Here is a 20,241-nt window from a genome sequence, read left to right as displayed (position 1 = left end):
TCATATTAGCCTCAGACAGACGCAAGTATAAATGTTTCCAGCCACTAAAACGCACCCCATGTCCAGACAGATACCGAAAGGCTATGCATAACTGGAGCACGCCATGCTGGAGGTCAGCTTCACGTGACCGGCTGGTTTCGCTCTTACGCGAAGTAGGTCACGTTTTCAAAGGAGTGTAGCTATCAAGAAAGGAAACTAAAAGCATTACATTATCACATCTTACCCCACGAAACACAGATCGTCTAAAAGATGAGAATAAAAACCCGAATAAATAATATCTCTTTCTGTTTTAGATCTTATATTTCATTGGATGGCATGTTTTCTCTATTTAACAAGTAGATTTAAACGAATTTAAACGAGTTTATGCGAATAACTCATTGCAGTGTTTTGTCAATGTGCCTTAAAGGACAAATCCACAAGTAGAAGTGAGGTGGGGGTGGGGGGGGGGGCGTTTAATGTGTTACTTGTGTTCTGACGTGGCCGACTAACATCTCTCTGGTGTCATCTGCTATCGTCATGATGCCAGGCCAGGAGGGGGGCTAAACGGAGAGGGAGGGGGAGGGGGTGAGTGATGGAGCAGCTCCCGTGACATCACTTCAGCTCTTATATACTGTGGGAATGGAGCCCACCAATGTGCTGGATCCAGAAGGAAGCAGCGAGGACCTGCAGCTGGATACAGACCAAGGAGCGCAGAGCTGGCTGGACGACACTCACAACAGAGTTTCACAGTCTCTTCCTCTCACCTGTCTGCTTTCACCTTCCTCATTCTTCTCCCTCGCTGTCTCTGAATCTCTCTCTCTCTCTCTCTCTCTCTCTCTCTCTCTCTCTCTCTCTCTCTCTCTCACTCTCTCTCATCTTGACCTTTAACCTTATGGGCCTGGTCTAAAGGTGCAGCGCAAAGTCTGGGGGACTGCCAGCAAGATGCAAGTTCAGATGACATCCGTCGTGATCCTGTTTTTGATCTGTAACGGACGATGCACAGGTAAGCTCGTGAATGGCTGTGTACCCCAGGGAGAGTGTGGGGTTTTAGTTTTCACTCTTACCTCATCTTTACCCTTCAGGAGCTGAGCACCCTGCTCTAACGGAGCGAAGTCATGCAACAGGTAATGAAGTCAGAGCAAGGAAAACTCAGAAATATGAAATGCATGTGCCATAGTGCCATAGTGGCTTTATTCAGAAAGATAGTATTAGCAAATCAGAACTAAAGCATTATAATTCATTGGTAAATTCAGTCAGGACAAACCAAGTTGTCATTGATTTATACTTTTTAATGTTAATAATTTCAACGACACATATAGATGAAAACATGAAAATGCACCTTATGTATCTTTTATTCCATTATTTTCTGTACATACGTTTTTAGTCATCAGTGAGGTTCATAATATTGAGTTTATGTCCAGACTTTAACTGACACGCACTGGCATAAACAGAGAGCGAACGAGAGTGAGAGAGAACGAGAGGGTGAGAGAGAACGAGAGAACGAGAGAGTGAGAGAGCGATGACCCACAGTGACAATTATACTACTGATTTATGTTATGAAATATAATCACTGGTGTAAGTCATTATTGCCAGGGCTGCAAAACCATGCAGTCCCAAAAAATAAATGACAAACGAAAGAAATGAATGAAGGGAAGAAAGAATGAGTAAAACCTGTTTAAAAAGGGGACGTTAAAGTTACGTGAAATTATGCACCTCTAAATCTCTTCTCCTGCAGATCTAACAGTCTCATGGAAATGGAATCATTCTTTTCGTTTGAATGTTTTTCTCTTCTGCCCAAAGTTCTGTATACTCTTTGAAGGATCTCTGTTTAAGTAATGTGCTGCACAAATAAACTTGCCTTGCTGTTTGAGAAGCAATTAAATGTGAAGGAAATGAAGCCGAAGCATCAACGTGTTTTAGACTCAGACAAATTGCTCCTGAGTATTGGGTGCATGTAGCCAACTGGAATGGGAGCACAGTAAGCTGATCTGCACTATAGTGGCGACCGAAGGATTTTATTGCAAGCAATGTGGATCCGACCTGCAGGTTCCCTCAACACGTGTGTGCCTCTTCTTCGCCGTTAGTGTGGCTCACACGTGGCGTGCGGTTTTGTGCTTGGCTCGTGTGCTGTGTTCTGCAGACGATCAGAAGGGCTGCGCGCGTGAATCACTCTGCAGCTCTTATTCGTCAGCAGACGGCGATCGGCGGACGGTGGCGATGGAAGAGGAGACTCTGGCCAGGCTCCTCGCTTCCGAGGTACCGCGTCCTGGCAGCTGCTGGGTTTAGCTAGATGAAGTCTAAACGTGACACCTCGTGCGGGCAGTGGAGATGGTCCGAGGCCGCGGGCGCCTCCCAGCAGGAGGGCTGAGCACTATTGATTTGTCCTTTGACAGAATGAAACATCGGCTCACTTTCTACTAAACCGCCATGATTTCTATCGTTTGATGTGGGGGAAAAATCTTCTAAATCTGCTCAATTAGATAGTGTTTAATGTATTTGTACAGAATATACATTTACATTTACTGAATTTAAAAGACTATAGCAGAATATACCTAGTTATAATTTTTTTGCAATTTCCGTTTACCTAAAAGACTGTAGTATAATTTGTTAGCTATTAAATGAAAACACTGTCAGAGTGTTTTGCTAAGGGTTAGTAAATAATACATCGCTAAAGTGACGTCTTGGGCTTTGAGGCTCATTACCGAGTGAATGCATTTATGGGCTCGCTCCTGGAATTTCCCCTCCAGTTCTCCATTGCTGATGGTTGGCAGTAAAAGTAGCAGGCCAGCGCTGCGCTGTAAATCACGGAGAGGCAAAGCTTTAGGAGCTATCATTAAAAACCGCTTTTCCCGACCAGTTTCACCAATCACATTTGTTAGACCGCCTAAAGCACATCACCAAGTGCCGTGGGAGAATGTAAAAGACAAACGTTGTGGTCTTCACGTCTAATGATGCAGTTAGCTGTGAACTTTATGGTTTTTAAACCAAATTAATTGTACATTTTAATTTCTATCTTGAGCCTGAGATCACGTTTATACAAGTTTTTTCCCCACACACTCAGCATCGCTAAACTAGATGTATAGCCCCAATCCCAGGATTAGACGATGTTAAGATCTCGGGCAGTGGTTAAAGTACTTGACTAGTAATCAGAAGGTTGCTGGTTCAAGTCCCACCACTGCCCAGTTGTCACTACTGGGCCCCTGAGCAAGACCCTTAACCCTCCAGTCTTGATTGTAAGTTGCGTTGGATAAAAGCGTCAGCTAAATGCCGTAAGATGCTCCTGTGAATAACAAAGTCACTCAAGCCGTAAAATTGCGCAGGGAAAATGTGTTTAATCAAACACGATCATTAGTCAAAAAATAATAAGCGTTTACTTGGCCTAAGAAAACAACGATGCTGTCGCTTTAAAAATGGTTTTGGTCTTGCTTTATGATATGGCATATGAAAGGTGGTTTTGTGTGTTCGTAGGTAAAGCAGAGCAGACATAGCGCCCCCTTGTGGCAGCTGCCTTTGCTGAACATGTGCAGGATGTTGGGGAGCGTCACTGAGCCTTGGCAGGACAGGACCGATGAGGAGATTCAGGCAGGATTTGAGCAGAGGCTCGATGCTGTCCTTACCCCAACACTGGAGCAGCTGTACGACCTCCAGACTCTCTGCAAAATACTTCATCCCAGAGAGGTAAGGGAAGAGAGAGAGAGAATAATGAATGGGACTGGGTGAGGTAAATGGAAGGGCAGATGTAGGTATTTTTGCTGTGCTTGAGTGCTAATACACACACACACACACACACACACACACACACACACACTGCCGTGAACACATCCCTCTCAAGCAGTCAGCCCCTGCCTGCCTGTATTAGCTGTGTTACACTTTCACACACCTGTCCACAACCTGTGTGTAACCTGCGAGCAACACCTTAGCGGTGCTTGTCAAGGCCACGCCTGTCTCTTCTTTCAGTTTCAGGACGGTGAAGAATACCTCCAAGTGGATGAGGAGAGCGAGAATCCACTGAAAAGAAAATCTCCCTATATTCTGAAGAGGCAGCTGCACACCAACAAAGTCAGAAGGCCATACATTCTGAAACGAACTTCCTTCTACTGATCGCCACACTCACCAAAATAAAAGACACCCTGCGTTCTGGCTAATATGTGCTGCTTTACTCAGTAGTACCATCTTAGTCATTTGTTTTTCATTTTGGTTTGATTTAGTACTGTGTAACTCCCGTGGTGTGTCTGCTCTCCCTGTGTTTTGCTAAGCGAGAAAGACGTGTAAAAATCAGCAAGGAGATATTGTATGTTTCTTTTAAAGATTATTATATTCGCGCAATGTATATGATTTTTCTTTTGATGCAATGAAACGTCTTTCAACAATTCACGACATGCACATCATTACTTAGATAAATTAGACTAGTTTAAATTAGACTAACTCCCTTGGATGTGAAATCAAATATTACTAATGAACTGAAAACGTACTTGCCTGATTTGTACTTCACTTAACACGTACGGATGGATTACTGCTTATAATAAAGTTAAAAATGTTCAGTGGTGAGGTCTTATCCAGAAGATTGTTGTTCCATGGCCCACACAGGAGTATGACATGAGCTGGAGTCAGAGAGCGTGACATCTGGACTCCACAGTCCTCAGCGATGCCCACATTACCCATGCAGCCCTCAGAGTGGCACGTCGCTCCAACACAGCTCAGCAGCCTCGAGGAACTTTTAGCAGATCTTTGCAATGTGAAAATGTAACAACAACAACAAAGATATTACGTTACTGACGGTAGAAGTAATATAAGTAATATTAGAGTAATAGATGTGGAATGAGACAGCTGGGACTTGGATATGGTAAAATACCTTGCTCGGCTAATTTAGCACAGGTGACCAATTTAGGGTTATTCCCTACTGTGTGGATTCATAATGTCATGCGATCAGTGGCAGGTAGTGTGAGAGTGGCTTGTGTGAGCCTTTTAGTGATGCATTTAAACATCACTTCAACTAGATGACCACGGTGCCTAGACCAAGTACTAAGTCCTTCCCTGTCCACACTACAAATCTTCACATGTTCTCAATGCTCATAATTTTCTGTATGAGTGGAATGTATGAGCATTACGAGAATAGAATATATGCGATCAACAAATACAGTATAACAGTTTTCCCCAGTGCATAAATTTAATGCTTTTTCACAAACTGTTCAGATGTGATTCCTGATCAGGACTTTGCAGCTGTTTACTAGTGTATAGCAACAACTAATATTTATTGATGACTAACTAAGGAAAAACCTAATTTAAGCTCTTAATTCGTGATTCATAGTGCTTTATTATATTACGGTACCGTAATTAGAAAGTTTCTGAATGAGACTAGGATCATTGAGTTTATTTACTCTGATGATAATAGGATATCAATATAATCAGTGATCTGTCACACTGTGCAGATACTGGTACCCACCTCCCACTCATTAGTGTAGTATGACATACATGACACCCTGCTACGTGTTTCATGAATTAGCGGCAATTCATTACAAATACCAATGTAGCTTGTTAATTACATTGAAAGTGTTCAATAAAAAGTCAGTCTTAATATTAACCACAAATAGAAACGTGAGTTATTTACCAAAGACTGGGGAAACAAAACAACAGTGGATCCATTAAAACTTTGTTGAGCGACTTTTTAGCCTGTTTGTTTGCTGTTGTAGGCCAGGAGATGGCGCCAGAGCAACACAAGCGGGACCTTTCACTAACAGCTGAGTTGCCTCCTTTTTAAAAATATGTATTTTGGTAAGATAAAAATGATTCATAACAGAATGGATAATTATATCAAGATCACTTTGTTCTCAAATCAATCAATGTGTGTTCTTTTATTCATCTTCACGTTTTTATTATATTTATGTTTGGTTTTATATATATATATATATATATATATATATATATATATATATATATATATATATATATATATATACACACACACACACACACACACACACACACACACACACACACACATACACATGACAACTCACTTAGTAATTCTCATCAAATTCAGTGATGCTCAGCTAATGTAACTATTTCTGCAACATTCTCTCAGTAATACCTCATCTGCTCTTTGCACTAAACATGTTTTTCGCCCTATACCGGATCTCATTGCGTTTATATCGCATTGCTTTCAGAACATTTCATCCTCGTCTGCACGGCACACGGACGTTTCTAGGATCTGCAAACGCCTGGAGCTTAGGACGCAACATCCGGAGATGCTCCCGAGTTCAACTGTGCACAAATACACAAGGCACGTGTCCTGAACTCAATTCCAATTACAGTGTGCACATACTAACACGCGGGATAAATACACAAGTTAGAAGGTAGACGAGACTCGGTTTGCAGTACACAAATTCCTGTGTGCAAAGTGAACTCAACATGTGTAAAGCTGTGGTGGTGAGAGTCCCGTATGGCAATAGATCTCAGTAGATCTCCAGCTGGTCTGGTGTATGTCCAGGGTATGTTCTGCTGCCTCCAGGTCGTGTCGGAAATATCGCATTTACGAAATGAGCGCACATGAATGCCACCACAACGTCGTATATTACTGGCCCGACATGCCAGTATGGATGCGCTCCTACAGTAGACGGTAAAGGTTTACGCGTATTAGCGGTAGTTTTGCGTGTTAACTGTGCAGTTCAAGCTTGTATACATTTTGTGCACAACTTGTACTCGAGCAATAGAAACGAAGCTAATCACAAGAACCGGGAGAGGGTTTTCTCGTGCACAGATATTGATTCTGAGCAGATATTTGTGTTATTTATGCACATTCGTCCACCTGTTTAAGTATATTCATTTCCTTTCAGCAAATCAAAATAAACCTCCTGTATTTAATGGTACAAAAAACAAACGTAAAAACAAAAGGATTTTTCTTGAACTTGTGCGCGCACCACGTCGAGAGGACTGCGGGGACTATGGAGCAGTGACTATATTCTCCCATCCTGCAAACACACACGGCGCACAAAAGTCTCCAGTTGAATATTTGTGTCAAAGAGGATCTTTACATCAGGGGGATGTTTGAATCTTGGTTTAAATAATCTTAATAATAAAGTCAGCAATGTGTCCTTAATGGATAAATAAAAACCTTATGTAATTTAACTAGTCGTGGCAGGCGCGTCTGTGGTATGAAGAACAAAAGCTCCTGGATAATCAGGTTTTAGGTAGACCTTCAGAAAATGGTTCAACTCTTCAGACCTTCTGGATAAAATTAAGCAGGATTGTTTGTCGAACAGTTATTTTTTGATCGCCACCACCTTTCTGATCAGCATCAAAAAAGGTTTTGTTATTAAGCAAACAAACAAACCCGTGACTCCAGCCCGAACGAAAAGTTCTTGGTCCACATTGTCTCTACTCACGTGCCTCTCCCGTGAGAGAGGCCGTGGCAGGTCGCCAGGGAAACGAAGCCCCAGCATCATCTGTTGTGTCCATGCTAGCGGTCCGTAATTGTTTTGGCTGTGGTCCAGTGCTGTGCTTCTCCTTAATTTAGCTCGGATTTTCGGACGGAGCTACAGATTGACAGTTTAACTTAGCTGCAGGGCTCCGCCACGTTCTCTGTCTGCTATTAAATGAAAGTCATCACCTTCATCTAGGCTGAGCCGCACATCTCCTAGAAGCCAGACAGATCAAGATAATTGCTTGTGAAGGAATGAGATTAGTTCTCTTTGTAAGAAATCTGATTGCATGAATTGGATGATAGTATAACAAGCGTGACCTTGTACTATGACAGTGCAGTAAATAATTAGTGCGTGCATGGGGAGGTGGTGAAGTGACAGACTCGTCGCAGGACAGAGATCTGATCCAGTCTACGGAGCATCCATCCCTGAGGCAAGTAAAAGTGACCTCCCCTACAGCAAAAGTACACTGCACTGCATGAAAATCTTGCTTTCTCTCTCTCACACACAAACTCTTTCTCTCTCTCTCTGTCTCTGTCTCTCTCTCTCTCTCACACACACACACACACACACACACACACATATATATATATATATATAGAGAGAGAGAGAGAGAGAGAGATATATTCAATATTGTAATGAAGTACACAGAGTTTCCAGAGAAACAGGACGTTTCAGACAGAGGTCCTTCATCAAATGTGCAAGTTTCACCCTTGAGAAGAACTTAGCTTGCACAGCTGATGAAGGACCTCTGTCCAAAACATCCTGTTTCTCTGGAAACTCTGTGTACTTCACTACAATTTTGAATATTTATACATCTCTTACTTGAAAGATTTTATATATATATATATATATATATATATATATATATAGAGAGAGAGAGAGAGAGAGAGAGAGAGAGAGAGCCTAGTGTTACAAAGGCTAAACCTCTGCCCTGATCACACACTTGTATGTCCCAGTGACAGCGACTTTCTCCTCCCAGGGTTGGTAATTGTTTGAGATGAGCTCACACGATGCACACGTCATCTAGTTGCCCATGCAAAAAATGTCATTCGTCAGCTTTGAGCAACTGATGCACTTGCACACACCTTGAACTATAGAACAAGAATTTACACACAGCAGAAATCCCAGTGTTGAATGCACACCTACGTTGTTTATATAAGTCCAGCTGGATTTTTATAAACAGAGTAGGTGTTTATTCAACACTGGGCTTTTTGCTGTGCAGAGGTGTTATGCTGTAAGCAGTGTTCGAAGCAGTCACGAAACACGTGTGCATTAGGAGTGAAAATCCCAACCCATCTTGAATTCTAAACCCCACACCGTGTAGACAGACATCACAAAATACAAAACATGCAGCGACAAAAATAAATAAATAATAAAAATCTCTAAAAAGATAAACAACACAACTGAATATTCACACATCATGTTCAACAGCTAAGGTGCAACTGAAGACATGCCACGGGAGTCAAGCTTAAAAGTGGAAAGCAGAGACTATCCTCAGCCAGCATGCTTATGCTCTCTCTCTCCTCTCTCACCCACTCCCTCTCTCTCCACCTCTCTCGTGCCTTTCTCCCATCCTCCCCTCTTCCGCTCTCTGATCCCTTTCTCGCATTCCCCCTCTCCCTCTCTCCCTCCTCTGCCTCTTTTCTCCCTCCCTCTCATATCTCTCGCTCTCTCTCTCTCTCTCTCTCTCTCTCTCTCTCTCTCTCCGCTCTGTCCATGGCTGTCTCCACAGTGCCGTCCTTGGAGCAGGGAGCAGAGGCTGACGTGCTGGGACGATCTCCGAGCGTGCCCATTACAGACCCTGCTGTAGTCGGCTGGGGTAATTGTCAGCCAGGAGCGCAGAGGGGTGTGAGAGGGGGGCAGTCTCAATGGACAGGCCTTAAACGAGCTGATTGTGTCTCTTTGCCGGCCATAATTGAAATGACCCCCCCTTTCCTGTGCGGTCAGCCCCCCCGGCCCTTGCGCATTTCTGTGCGGTTCCAGCATGGCTCCCGGCAGGAGTAAGCCAGCCGAGCCAGGCCACGGACGCTTTGTTCTCTGTGCCAGTGCCGTCTTTCTCTCTCGCCCTCCATCTTTCTGTCACGCTCTCGGCGATGGGGCGCTTTTAAAGAAGAGACCGGGGAGGGGCATTATCTTCACTCTCCACACAGTAAAATCCCCAGCATTAATCTTTAATTAAGGCCTTCACAATGGAGAGGGATGCTACAGTAGTTAGAGAGAGAAAGGGTGAGAGAGAGAGAGAGAGAGAGAGAGAGAGAGAGAGAGAGAGAGAATGAGGAAGAGTGCCAGGGCTTGATATGACATCAGAGAGCTGAGATACGGACAGCTATAATGCAGGGATGCACAGGTGCCACAATAGAGCAAGTTTATGCTTCCCCCGGTATACCACAGTCATGTCATCCAACACCGTAGCATCCAGCAGACATTAGCAGCGACTTCAGGCAGTAAGCTAATTAAAACGCACTGACAGCGTGGCACAGTCGTTTTCCACAGCGTGTCTGCACTACAAGCTCATGTTTGCTCTTTTTGTGTGTGGAAAGCGATTGATATTTAGGAAACACTGGATGATAACAGGGACAGTGCGCCTTACGCATGTCATATTGTTTTCGCACGCTTGACGTGCTCTCGCGGAGAACAAATGAACAAGCAGCTTGCGCGTGCTGACTGAATGCAAATCCCCGGAACCTTTCAGGCAGCCGTGGCTGGAAATATTAAGAAGAGGGAAAAAAGAAGATGTCGCCCTAAGCCTCCTAACCTCCTGGTTCATCCAGTCAGACTGAAAGCCGCACATTACAGTCACGTCTCCCAGCTGGGTTGGTCAGTGATGAGTCGGGAAAGATTAGAATGAAAGTCCAGCGACACTGTGCTGCTGGTGTCAGTTTTGGTCGAAGTAGCGGAGGAATCCGTCGGCACGTCGGGAGTAACGGAGGCCATCGGCTTCGGGAAACGTTCCGTTGAGAGCGAGCGCCGTCCAACGGTGGTTAACGCTTATGAAACTTTAATGCTTTACTGAGGAGGGCTGCGGTGGCGGTGGAAGGAGGCGGAGCATACGGGATAAATGGCACTAATTATCAGCCGAAGGTGGATCCGGCCCCTGTACGCCCGCCTGCGGCAGGAGAAGACAGGTGCAGGGCTTTACCTGGCGTGCAGCAGTGGGGGATTACCGCAGTCGAGCAGAATGCCTCGGGCCACCGCGCCACCTGGAGCTCGACCGATAAACACCTGCTTATCTGCGTCACGATCTGTCCTAATGGCAAAACAACTGCCACGAATCCTTCCTTATTGCCAAAGTTTTAGCCTTGGTTTTCTTTGTCCATATTTATGATTTTTTTTTTAATGGCTGTTCAGTGTTTTGGTCAAAATCACACAAACGCCACCCTTGTGCACATCAGCACGCGGAGCACGGTGCTGTGGGGTGTGGGGGCAGGCGAGCTCGTCTAATCGGCCAGGGACCGTAGATCAGGAGCCGTCAGACAGTCGCCGGCTTATTACGAGCCATTCATCACCCCGTGTCCATACTGAGACGCTCCACATGTCGGGGAGGTGTTTTCCATGGCCTGCTGTTTACACATCAATCTACTCGTGCATTCTGTCTCGTCTCTTCATCAGGGCTTTTGCCGCTATATAGCAGCGTGTTTGAGGTCCTCTTCTGGAATAGAAGAACAAAGCCCAACCAAAATGAAATTACAGTAGTGGATTGAGTTTTTGTTTTTTGTTTTTTCCTGAGAGTGCTGAGAAAAAAATATTAGTGAATTATTTGTGCTTATAGAATCCAAACTTCACAGCGCAACGGATTTCCAGCAGGGTACCTCAAACAAAAAGCGTTTATTACATTTAATAGTCATGTAACAATCAGATATATACCAGTATGTTGTTATACGATATACACCATCACTGGTGGGTTTTCATTCCGTTCACTGTAAATATTAGCATGCATAAGAATCAGTAGGTTCTGTGGCCTTCTGATTTGGCAGACCTGGAGACTTTAAGTGAAAGTATAAGCAAACATAGCGTCTGAGTACTTGTCTAGTTAGTATAATTCAGACTGACATTTTTACTGCCCAAGTGAACCCTGTGAGACCTTCATTCTCTCAAGGCAAAGCTCTCCTTCGTTCTAGCATTAGCTGTAATGTAGAGTCATATGGGACATGCCCACACCTTCTCAGCACACAATGCCAGTGAGAACCTCCTGCTGTAGTCTGAATGTACTGCTGGAGCGTTTCATCAGCTGCTTTTCTTGAGTCCAAAACGTGGTGGGCTTTCAGCTGGGCTGCAGTGAACCTCTCTGGGTTTACTGTGTTTTCTTATTACCCGTTGCTCGGTTCTCTCGAGGTATTAACATCCACACAGTGATTATTCGGAGGTGGTGTCTGCTCGGTGGGGAACAGGGGGGAGGTCTCCCTTCTCCCTTCATCTGATTGTGTTCTCCACTCCCCTATTTACGAGGTGCCGTTGCCATGGTAACCCGGAATCGATTGGATGGTGTTCCATGCATGGCCTCGTTCGTGGAGTTATTACGGAATGTTTTTGTTTGTTTGGGTTTTATTTAAATTTTAATTTTTTTTTATTGGTGGACCATTCTGACAGCTTTTAAAATAAACATTAGCCAGGGTTAACACTCATCTCACCTGCTGTATGAACTCACCTCAGCGTTAGTTCCACTCCATGCTGGAGGGCGTGCTTGTAGTGCACGCTCGGAGTGCGCGCTCGGAGTGCATGTTTGGAGTGCACGCTCGACCTTGTGAACAGAGCCTCATGCTCACTCTCTATGTAGGCCACATTTATTGGCATGGCAACAGTTTTTAGTAGTTTTTTTTTGTTTTTTTTACTATTTCCTCTAAAATAAACTGAAACATGGAAAAAACGTGCTCTTTACTTTTTTGTTAGTTTGAGGTGAGGTCTAATTTAGTGACGGGGCGTTTAATCTTGATTTATTCTCAATAAAGGCAGTAAAGCCATCAACTACTTCCTGGGTGTGATTAAAGTATTTCCTTCACATTTAAAGTGTTAGGACTCAAATGCCTTGATAATTTAACTTGTACTAAAACGTAAAAGCCTTATATTGACGTGAAATTTGATGTGACATTTGACATACAGTTGTTTTATATCAAGTGTATAGTATTTAAATTGAGCTCAAATCAAATAAATAATTTTCTGGGCCTGTTACCGGAGATCACATCAAAGGGAATGATGGACAGTAAATCTCACCTCCAATAACAGGGCTAGAGCACTGGTAAAATAAAATACAAAATAAAATTACATTTTACATTAATATGAAGTCTCACCGAGTTTCTTAAACACTTTAAGTGTCACGATTGGTCCCTCCCAGCTTCCGTGTTCCGTGTTTTCTGTGTTGTGTGTATGTTAGTTCCATGCCGTAGTTTCGTTTTCTCCGCCCCTCGTTTGATTTTCCACACCTGTCCCTCGTTTAGTTCATGTATTTAAACCCTGCCTTGTGGCCTTGGACTTGGCTGTTCGTTGTTTATTTGAATGGTTGCGTTTATGTGGTTGTTTACGTCATTACGTGTAGGTGTTTCTTTGAATGGTTGCATTTCTGTGTTTGGTGAATATTTTTGAAAGCCCGTATATGTATGTATTGAAGTTTGTAACCTTCGTGTGTTTTGTTCGTTTGATTATGTATCGTCGTACGCTCCGTATAGGCTGTATGACCCTGGACCGTTATAACGCCTCTGATTTTGGATTTGCCCATCTCGCTTTATAATCTCGCTCTTCTCCGCACATGCGTCAGCCTCACCGTTACATTAAATTCAGCCCTGGCCAAATGCATTTACATTTAGTATGTAAATGTGTCTTATTTTAACAAAAGAAGAAGAGAATTATGTGTAGATTTGTGTACTAGTTTCAGCAGTATCCATTCAGGCAAAGGCTCATTAATACATTAACTACACATCAGACTAGAGAGGTCAATTCATGCAGGGGACTGAAGGACTGTGTGTGAGGTAGATAAAGTACATATACAGTGGATTAATTACCCTTCAAGGTTCAATCATCTCTGAATATTACAAATGATTTTCTCAGTCCTTTGTTACCAAGCATCAAAGATGCAACCTTGCTGCACCTTTTATTTCTATTACAGGCAAAGGGGATATTGCAGTATGCTGCAAGTAGCCCGAGAGCTTTGTTGGAAATGAGCGTTAATCTCTGTGATAAACAGTAGCATTTACTGGAATAATTGTTATTTTTCCTTGATGAATACTTTAATGTTCATTTGTTAAAAATAAGCACAAGTGGTTGGATTGCAAGCCAAGCTTTCTTCATTATCATTCTAAAACACAGTGACTTAAGAGGATTTGCCAGTTTCAAATGACCTTTCGAAAGGCTTTGGAAGAACACTTATTGTCTCTGTCTCCACTGGCCGTGTTCTCCAAAAGCCCCCACCTTCTGCAAGGCAATTAGCCCCCACATCTGTCTCTACTGCCCCACCCCCAACCATGACAGATTTATAACCCAGGTAATCTTGTGTAAATTAGGGCTAAACTCTAAAATTTGAAGATGTGCAGGTTATGGCAGTTTGTTGCATCAGTGCTATTGATCTGTGCATACGGTGAGCTATGTGTGCTCTGTATGGCTGTCATTACATTCAGATTAAATTGCCTTAGAACATTTCTAAGAATTTGAATTCATTCCAAGTGCATTTTGGTCTTGGTTTTCTACCCTTTTGTATACCTGAAGCACAAGCAATCAATCAGGACTGTAGGCAGGACTGTCATTCTGTGAGATGATCATTTCTGACTGAAAACTAAAAGCTCCTACATAAATAAGGTATATGCTGGTTTTCTTAAAGTGAGGGTTGTTGCAGCTTTGAAAATGGTTCTTAACAAGTTTCTGAGTCGGGAATAAAGCTAGTTTGGTTGGCAACTGTGAAGATGATACGCAAAATTATGGCACGTTCTGACAGATGTCTACTGCATTTGCATTTGGAAGACACCTTTAGCACATTTTTAGTGAGACTGTTAGTTAACTGGCACTACTTATACATGTGTATCACAGTTTAAAATTAATATATATTCATTATATACTGTGCAATGTGTTTGCATCAAAAAAGCTAAAACAATGAACTGAACCAAGGAAATACACCCAAAAGGCCTCAGTGCAGTACATTCATTAAGTATGTATTAAAATAGCACAATTTTTGTGAATATATAGATGAATAACACATGAGCAAACGTCTGCCTTGGGTCACGTTGTGGTAAAAGCCAATAACATTTGTGACTGGTTCAAGAATCCAAACCTACTTTAAATGCCACATAAGTTAATGTTTATTTGTCGGTGGTGTGTGTGGTGGGGGTTAAAAACAGAATGGCCTGTTTTAACTTGTAAACACTGGTATATCAAAACAAATACAGGCCTGGAAGCATGGGAGGACACAGGTCCTGAGAATATTCCAGAAAAATAATTGACTTCACTTCTCAGACTGTGTGTGTGTGCGTTTTGGCGTGTGGGTGTGTACATGCATTTGTGGTGCACACATTTTATCTCAAAAGAGTATTCTTTTAACTCTATGAAAAGCTAGTGTACACAGAAAAAAAGAGCAGAACTGGATATTTTTCCCAGATCTATGGCATTCATGTTTGTTTCCATACATCTTTGATTCAATTTGTATTTAGGTACAATATACAAGGCAAACAGATCTAATGATACATGTAAAAAAATATATGTCATTTTACAATATTCATACAGTACCATGTGACAAACGATGTGATGAGAGAATACAACATAAATATACATCAAAAAGACATTCTCTTCACTTAAAGACCTAGACAGCACTCCAAGTGTAATGTCATCCGTTGTAAACAGCATTTATATCAAATTACAAACTGAGTACAGTACAATGCCAATCAGGTTCAAAGTGCAGACAATTTGAAAACAAGAAATAAAGCCTAAACTGAATTCCAGGATTCCTCGCTTCCGGGCCCTTCTTGCTCCGCTGAGTGACATGTTTTCAAGTAGTTCATTATGAAGCCAGCAGAGAGCTTCCAGCAATCCTGTCGGTATGAATTTGAATACCCACCTGGTGCTTTCTCAGGTGGTTCTGTCTACGCTGACAAAAGCCCCCATTCATCCAGCAAAAGAAAACACCTCGCCTGATCAGGAAATGGTGGTCTCACCAGGGCTAAGATATGTCTGGGGGTAGTCTGCGTAGACTGTAGTCTGCACAGTTTTCACTAGTCCTATCATACTATGTAAACGTTTATTTAGTCTGATCCTGTTTTTTCTGTAAGCAGGGCTAATGTCAGTGAATGCAGAAGACATAAGGTCAGTGATGGGCCGAAGTAGATTGATCTAGGTGATAGAGGAGAGAGTGATAAACACAGGGGAGGGTGGGGGGTGGGGGGAGGTATTACTGTTGTGACTGAACACGGGGAACGCCAAAACAAAATCCAATTTACCTGGATAATATTGTGCTGAGGCAAAACGAGGCCAAAGGAAAAAGAAGGGGAGAGCAGTCCAGCTCGTTTGGCACTGTACCGTTCAATCACGAGCCTTCAGAGGATGGCTCAGATGAAACGGGGGTCCGGGGCCATGCTTTCGAAGGAAAACACTGACAAACTACACACTGCAATCTCAAAACACTAGTCTAAAGGTGACCCTCTGGGCCTAAGGTTGATTGAATAAAATGACTTTTTTTTTGCTACCACTCAATGGGAAGACAATAAGAACAGCTGTCGACTAAATTCATGCCACAATACATTGTATATTCAATGTTGCATTGACCATGTGCTTGCTAATATGATGGAAGGATAAGGAAACTGTCAACTAAAAAAACAAACAACAACAAAAAATTTTGGGGGAAATATTACAAATCAAAACTATGAACAACAATAACATCAGCAACAACAACAACAAAAGCTTGCTTAGAGATGCTTTTTTGTGAAGGTTTCAGCAGGTCATGAGCACGTTACTGCACCTCCCAAGACTGCGGCTGGAACTGAATAAGCCACCCACTGCCCAGCGAACAAAACCTGGACAGCTTGGCTGCTGAGGTTTTCAGCTGAAGAGATGTGGAATAATCAGGGAAAAAGGATAAGCCAAAGAGTAATATCATTCTTGAAGTGTTGGTGGTAAAGTCATCAGAAAAATATGAATCTTTGACATGTGGCATGTACTTCCATATATACTTAAAGTGTGAACCAAAGGGTTCTCTGATATTAAAAAAGAATAAATAATATAATAAATAGAAAACTGAATAAAAAGATAAATAAAGAGCAAACTGAACAACCGATTGTTGTGCCTTTGTGTGATGGATATTGTAATGGTCCACACCAGTTCTCACTGACTTGGAGTCTGTGTAGTCCACAGGCATATGCTTCTGATGATCAGCCATTCTTTCTGGTTCGCTGTAACAACAATGCGAACACACTCTATGTCAAAAGCGATCTTATGGTCCACGTGGTTAACCTCGATGTTCCCATTCTTAAACTCCCCTAGTGTGATGTAGGAGGAGCACTGCTTGCCTTTTTTGGTTCCCACCAATTTCTCCCCAACTTCCAAAGCTCCATGGTGCAAAATGTCATTTTGCCGATCGTCCGTCCCGGTGGCAATCTTTATCTTACTGATTTTGGTGGCCTTGTTGAAGACTATGACGTAGAAGTCGCCGGTGGAAGGCGCCTTGCCCCAGAAATATTCATCCACACTACTATATGCTTTGGCTGCATCATAGCTCTCAAACACATTAATGTTTGTGTACAGCGTGGCAGGCGGGTTGTCTGGGATATCAAGTGAGTCTTCCTCAAAATCGTCGTCTTTTAGTTTGTTCTCAGCCCCCTTGTAAGATGAGTAGTATCCCATGTGCTGGAAGAGGGATGGCTTGAAGCGTATCACATCCTTCTGGGCCAGTAGGCCTCGGAAATGGATCAGGAGCCAGTCGCAGGGCATCTCCTGATAGAACATGAGCAGGAAATGTGCAAGTCGGGAAAGATCTCGCGAGTGGTAAAGCTTCCCGATGTAGCCCAGCTTGGAGAACTCCAGTGTCACCCAGTACGAGCCCTCTCTGGACGTGATCACCTTCTTCAGTGCCGTGAGGAAGTTCCGTGAGCATCGCACGTCGTCCTCCAGCATCACGTAAAAGTGAGAGAGGTTGGCACAGAAGTTGAGGAGGAAAGCGTAGTCCACATTCTGCTTGGAGCGGAACCGCACCCGGTCCTCTGGGTCGTTGTAGTTTCGCTTTAGCCCATCCAAAGACGGGTAATACTCCTCGGGTGCGTGAATGATCAGAAGACGACCTGCAATAATATGGTGACCGAATTTCCTGGAGATCTCTTGGACCAAGCTCTCACACCAAGCCAGGTCGAAGTCTGCAAGGTGGACCACCACAATGATCTCTTTGAGCTCCTCATAGCTTGACTGGTCAAAAATGGATTTGATAGTCTCCAGAAGGTAATTTCCTCGTTTCCTTTTCACTGATGACAGTCCAATCGTGAGATACTCTATTAAAGGGGGAAAGAGAGTAAATGTTATATCCCAAACCACCCACAGAGGATTACATTGCTCATCACTGCACAGCACTTTGCACGTTTTATTGTGTCAAATTAAAACTCACTTTCTTTTTAGCATTTTTTTTTTCTTGAACCTCATTCAAAAGAGACACCATGCAATATTATATAACTTTATGAGTTATGTAATACACATAAAGAATAAATCACAATACTTTTTCGAGGCAAAGGAGTTCCAGCCAGGTAGCGATATGTCACATTAATGGCTCCAGAGAAATTGGTGATGTCTTTGAAGGTGTGAACGTATCGCTCAGAATTTAGCGGGTGCATAGACGCCTCCCTCAACTGTCGTTTGTCCTCCTCCTTCAGCGGGAACAACACAGTCACATTCCCATGGGGAATTATTCCAGGTGGGTGGTTTCAATTATAACACAGACAGCCTCTTTAAATACTTCATGAAACAGTACCATGCACTCAAATTATAAGCAAAAATTATATGAAAGGGAAATACTGGTGCACGTTTAAACTGATAGAAGAGGTCTCTTTTTGGGGGGGGGCTTTTATTTTGTCTTTTATTGAGTTTCTTCCAAGCACATTCACTATATCCAACAGCTTGAGGCTGGAGTTTGATAAATGGTTAGTTTTACTCAAACAGATGCCATGTTGGCCAAGCTAAACCATGAATCCAACGGCAGGCTGCTGCGTGTGTTGGATGGAGAAGGCTGCACTGTAACTGGAGACTGCAGATCAAACGTAAATTTTACAGATTCTAGATTTTGTTCCTGACTGCACACTGGTTTATTTATCCCAGTATGGACTCAGGAGTAGGTTGTACATAGCTGCACTATGAGGACACTTTTGGAAAGGCCAGAGTCTCATTACTGCAGTATGTGTTAATAGACCCCGCCCCCTGAGAATAGCAAAACTAGGCCGTGGATGGTACCACAGTTTTCTCAAACTTTACATTCATTTAGTTTTATACAATATCAGTCGGCTTAAAGGGTACATCATAGTGTGCTTTAACGTGATCAGAGTGCACACATCTGTGATAATGGCTCAGAAAACTCAGAAATACAGTTTGTTAAAAACTCTTTAATAATTCAAAATACAAATACATGACACGGTATGATCCCAAAGTTTTGATCATAAACTTGGCCTCATAAATTACAAATGAGACTCCTGAATTTTGACAGCATCATTAAATTTCAAACATGATGCATTTGGAGTGCAGATAATTTACACACATGCAACATAAAATAAAAATCAATGCATATAATTACAGCACCTTTATACCAGGCCTTGTGAAAATGTGAAAACTACTTTCATAGATTTGCTAATTTAAAAAAAAGTAAATAAATAAACCATTAGATGGTGCAAATGGAAGCAAGATTTGTGGACAGAAGCCTGTCTGTATAGGCCAATGACATGCCTTCAGAAATAGCCTGGATATATGCATTACAACCTGTGAAGTCATTCCATATTACATATATTTATGGTGAATAATAGTCGTTTTGAGCTTTGTCAGCTTAAACAATATTGTTGCAGTCTATTAGATAAGTATTTTTCCTGTGCTTGCCGTGGTTATTTAATGAAACACGCTTCAGGTTCACGTGGCCCTAGCACAGTGCAGTCGAACGGAGCACAGCAGCTAAGTACACGAGGTAAAGGTTATATAAACGTGCTCGATTCATCTGCGCGTGTGCAACCTGCAGGTGCTGATGAGCATGGGGTACTCACTAGCACGTAGCCGTCCTCCATGTAGAGGTTTATGAAAAGCAGAAAAGTAATCAGCACCACCAGAAAGGGAATGGTAGAGCGCTTCCGGAAACATCTCATCCTATCCAGGTACTTTAGCAGAGTCCTCATGGCGCGGGCGCTACCTGTCAGATCTGCCAACAGAGAAACACAGACACACAAAGCTGGCTTGAAAACTGAAGCGCATCGTCACCGTGCGGCTAAATATAGGGCCACCCGGGAACACCGGGTTTTAAAAACGTCTCTGTAGATTTGATTGAGTAAAAGATATTTTCACCAAATATCCATGCTATGGACCGGGATCAGACATTCTGAATGAATGAAACGCTCTGTAGCCAAAAGCACGCGCCACGTTAGTGTTCTCAGCAGTGGTCCAGGCAGACGTGTGTCTACTGCTGTTAAGAATGCTTAATAGTTAGCCAAGAAAAGGGAAGACAACACACAAGAGTTGCAAATGCTGTCATTATGTGAAGTTTATTTCTTGCATGCAGAATGTTCGTACAACAATACAATCTTCTGACTCATCACACTAAAATGTGGAAAAAATGAAAATTATCAATATAAATACTTTATGTATACAAATAAATTACACACATGTGGGGAAAAAAAAACAAAAAAACAAAACAAAAAAA

At 42.7% G+C, this 20,241-nt stretch overlaps 2 protein-coding genes across 9 annotated transcripts in view; one reads left to right on the top strand and one right to left on the bottom strand.

The window, feature by feature from the left end:
• The first annotated feature begins 651 nt into the window (after window positions 1-651).
• Window positions 652-4,503, top strand: nts (neurotensin). 5 transcript variants are annotated; one of them, XM_035525618.1, is made up of 5 exons: window positions 652-982; window positions 1,062-1,103; window positions 2,174-2,235; window positions 3,448-3,657; window positions 3,937-4,503. In XM_035525618.1, exons 1-5 carry the CDS (start codon window positions 922-924, stop codon window positions 4,078-4,080), a joined length of 519 nt encoding a protein of 172 aa, XP_035381511.1. In that variant the 5' UTR covers window positions 652-921; the 3' UTR covers window positions 4,081-4,503. The 5 variants fall into 5 exon arrangements, with proteins under 5 accessions (XP_035381511.1, XP_035381509.1, XP_026888683.1 ...); XM_035525616.1 differs by having other exon boundaries at window positions 2,120-2,235; XM_027032882.2 differs by lacking the exon at window positions 1,062-1,103.
• A 10,142-nt stretch (window positions 4,504-14,645) lies between these two features.
• The window catches only part of mgat4c (mgat4 family member C), a 110,410-nt gene continuing 104,814 nt past the window's right edge, over window positions 14,646-20,241 (bottom strand). For 3 of the 4 annotated variants that reach the window (XM_035524882.1, XM_035524883.1, XM_035524881.1), the window contains 3 exons: window positions 19,592-19,743; window positions 18,070-18,217; window positions 14,646-17,848 (listed from right to left, as the gene is read on the bottom strand). In XM_035524882.1, coding sequence (XP_035380775.1) covers window positions 16,692-17,848; window positions 18,070-18,217; window positions 19,592-19,743 — 1,457 coding nt within the window. In that variant the 3' untranslated portion in view covers window positions 14,646-16,691. The remainder of the gene's footprint in view (window positions 17,849-18,069; window positions 18,218-19,591; window positions 19,744-20,241) is intronic. The other variant, XM_035524880.1, reaches the window with a different exon arrangement.

This window comes from Electrophorus electricus, chromosome 4 (assembly GCF_013358815.1).
Source record: "Electrophorus electricus isolate fEleEle1 chromosome 4, fEleEle1.pri, whole genome shotgun sequence".
Classification (NCBI taxonomy): Eukaryota; Metazoa; Chordata; class Actinopteri; order Gymnotiformes; family Gymnotidae; genus Electrophorus; species Electrophorus electricus.
This window is presented reverse-complemented; position numbering and strand designations above follow the sequence as displayed.

Coding starts and splice junctions, on each gene's coding strand:
- nts (XM_035525616.1), top strand. CDS start 922: ATGCAAGTTCAGATGACATCCGTCGTGATCCTGTTTTTGATCTGTAAC. Junction 1,104..2,119: donor GGAGCGAAGTCATGCAACAG/GTAATGAAGTCA, acceptor TGTGTTCTGCAG/ACGATCAGAAGGGCTGCGCG. Junction 2,236..3,447: donor CCAGGCTCCTCGCTTCCGAG/GTACCGCGTCCT, acceptor GTGTGTTCGTAG/GTAAAGCAGAGCAGACATAG.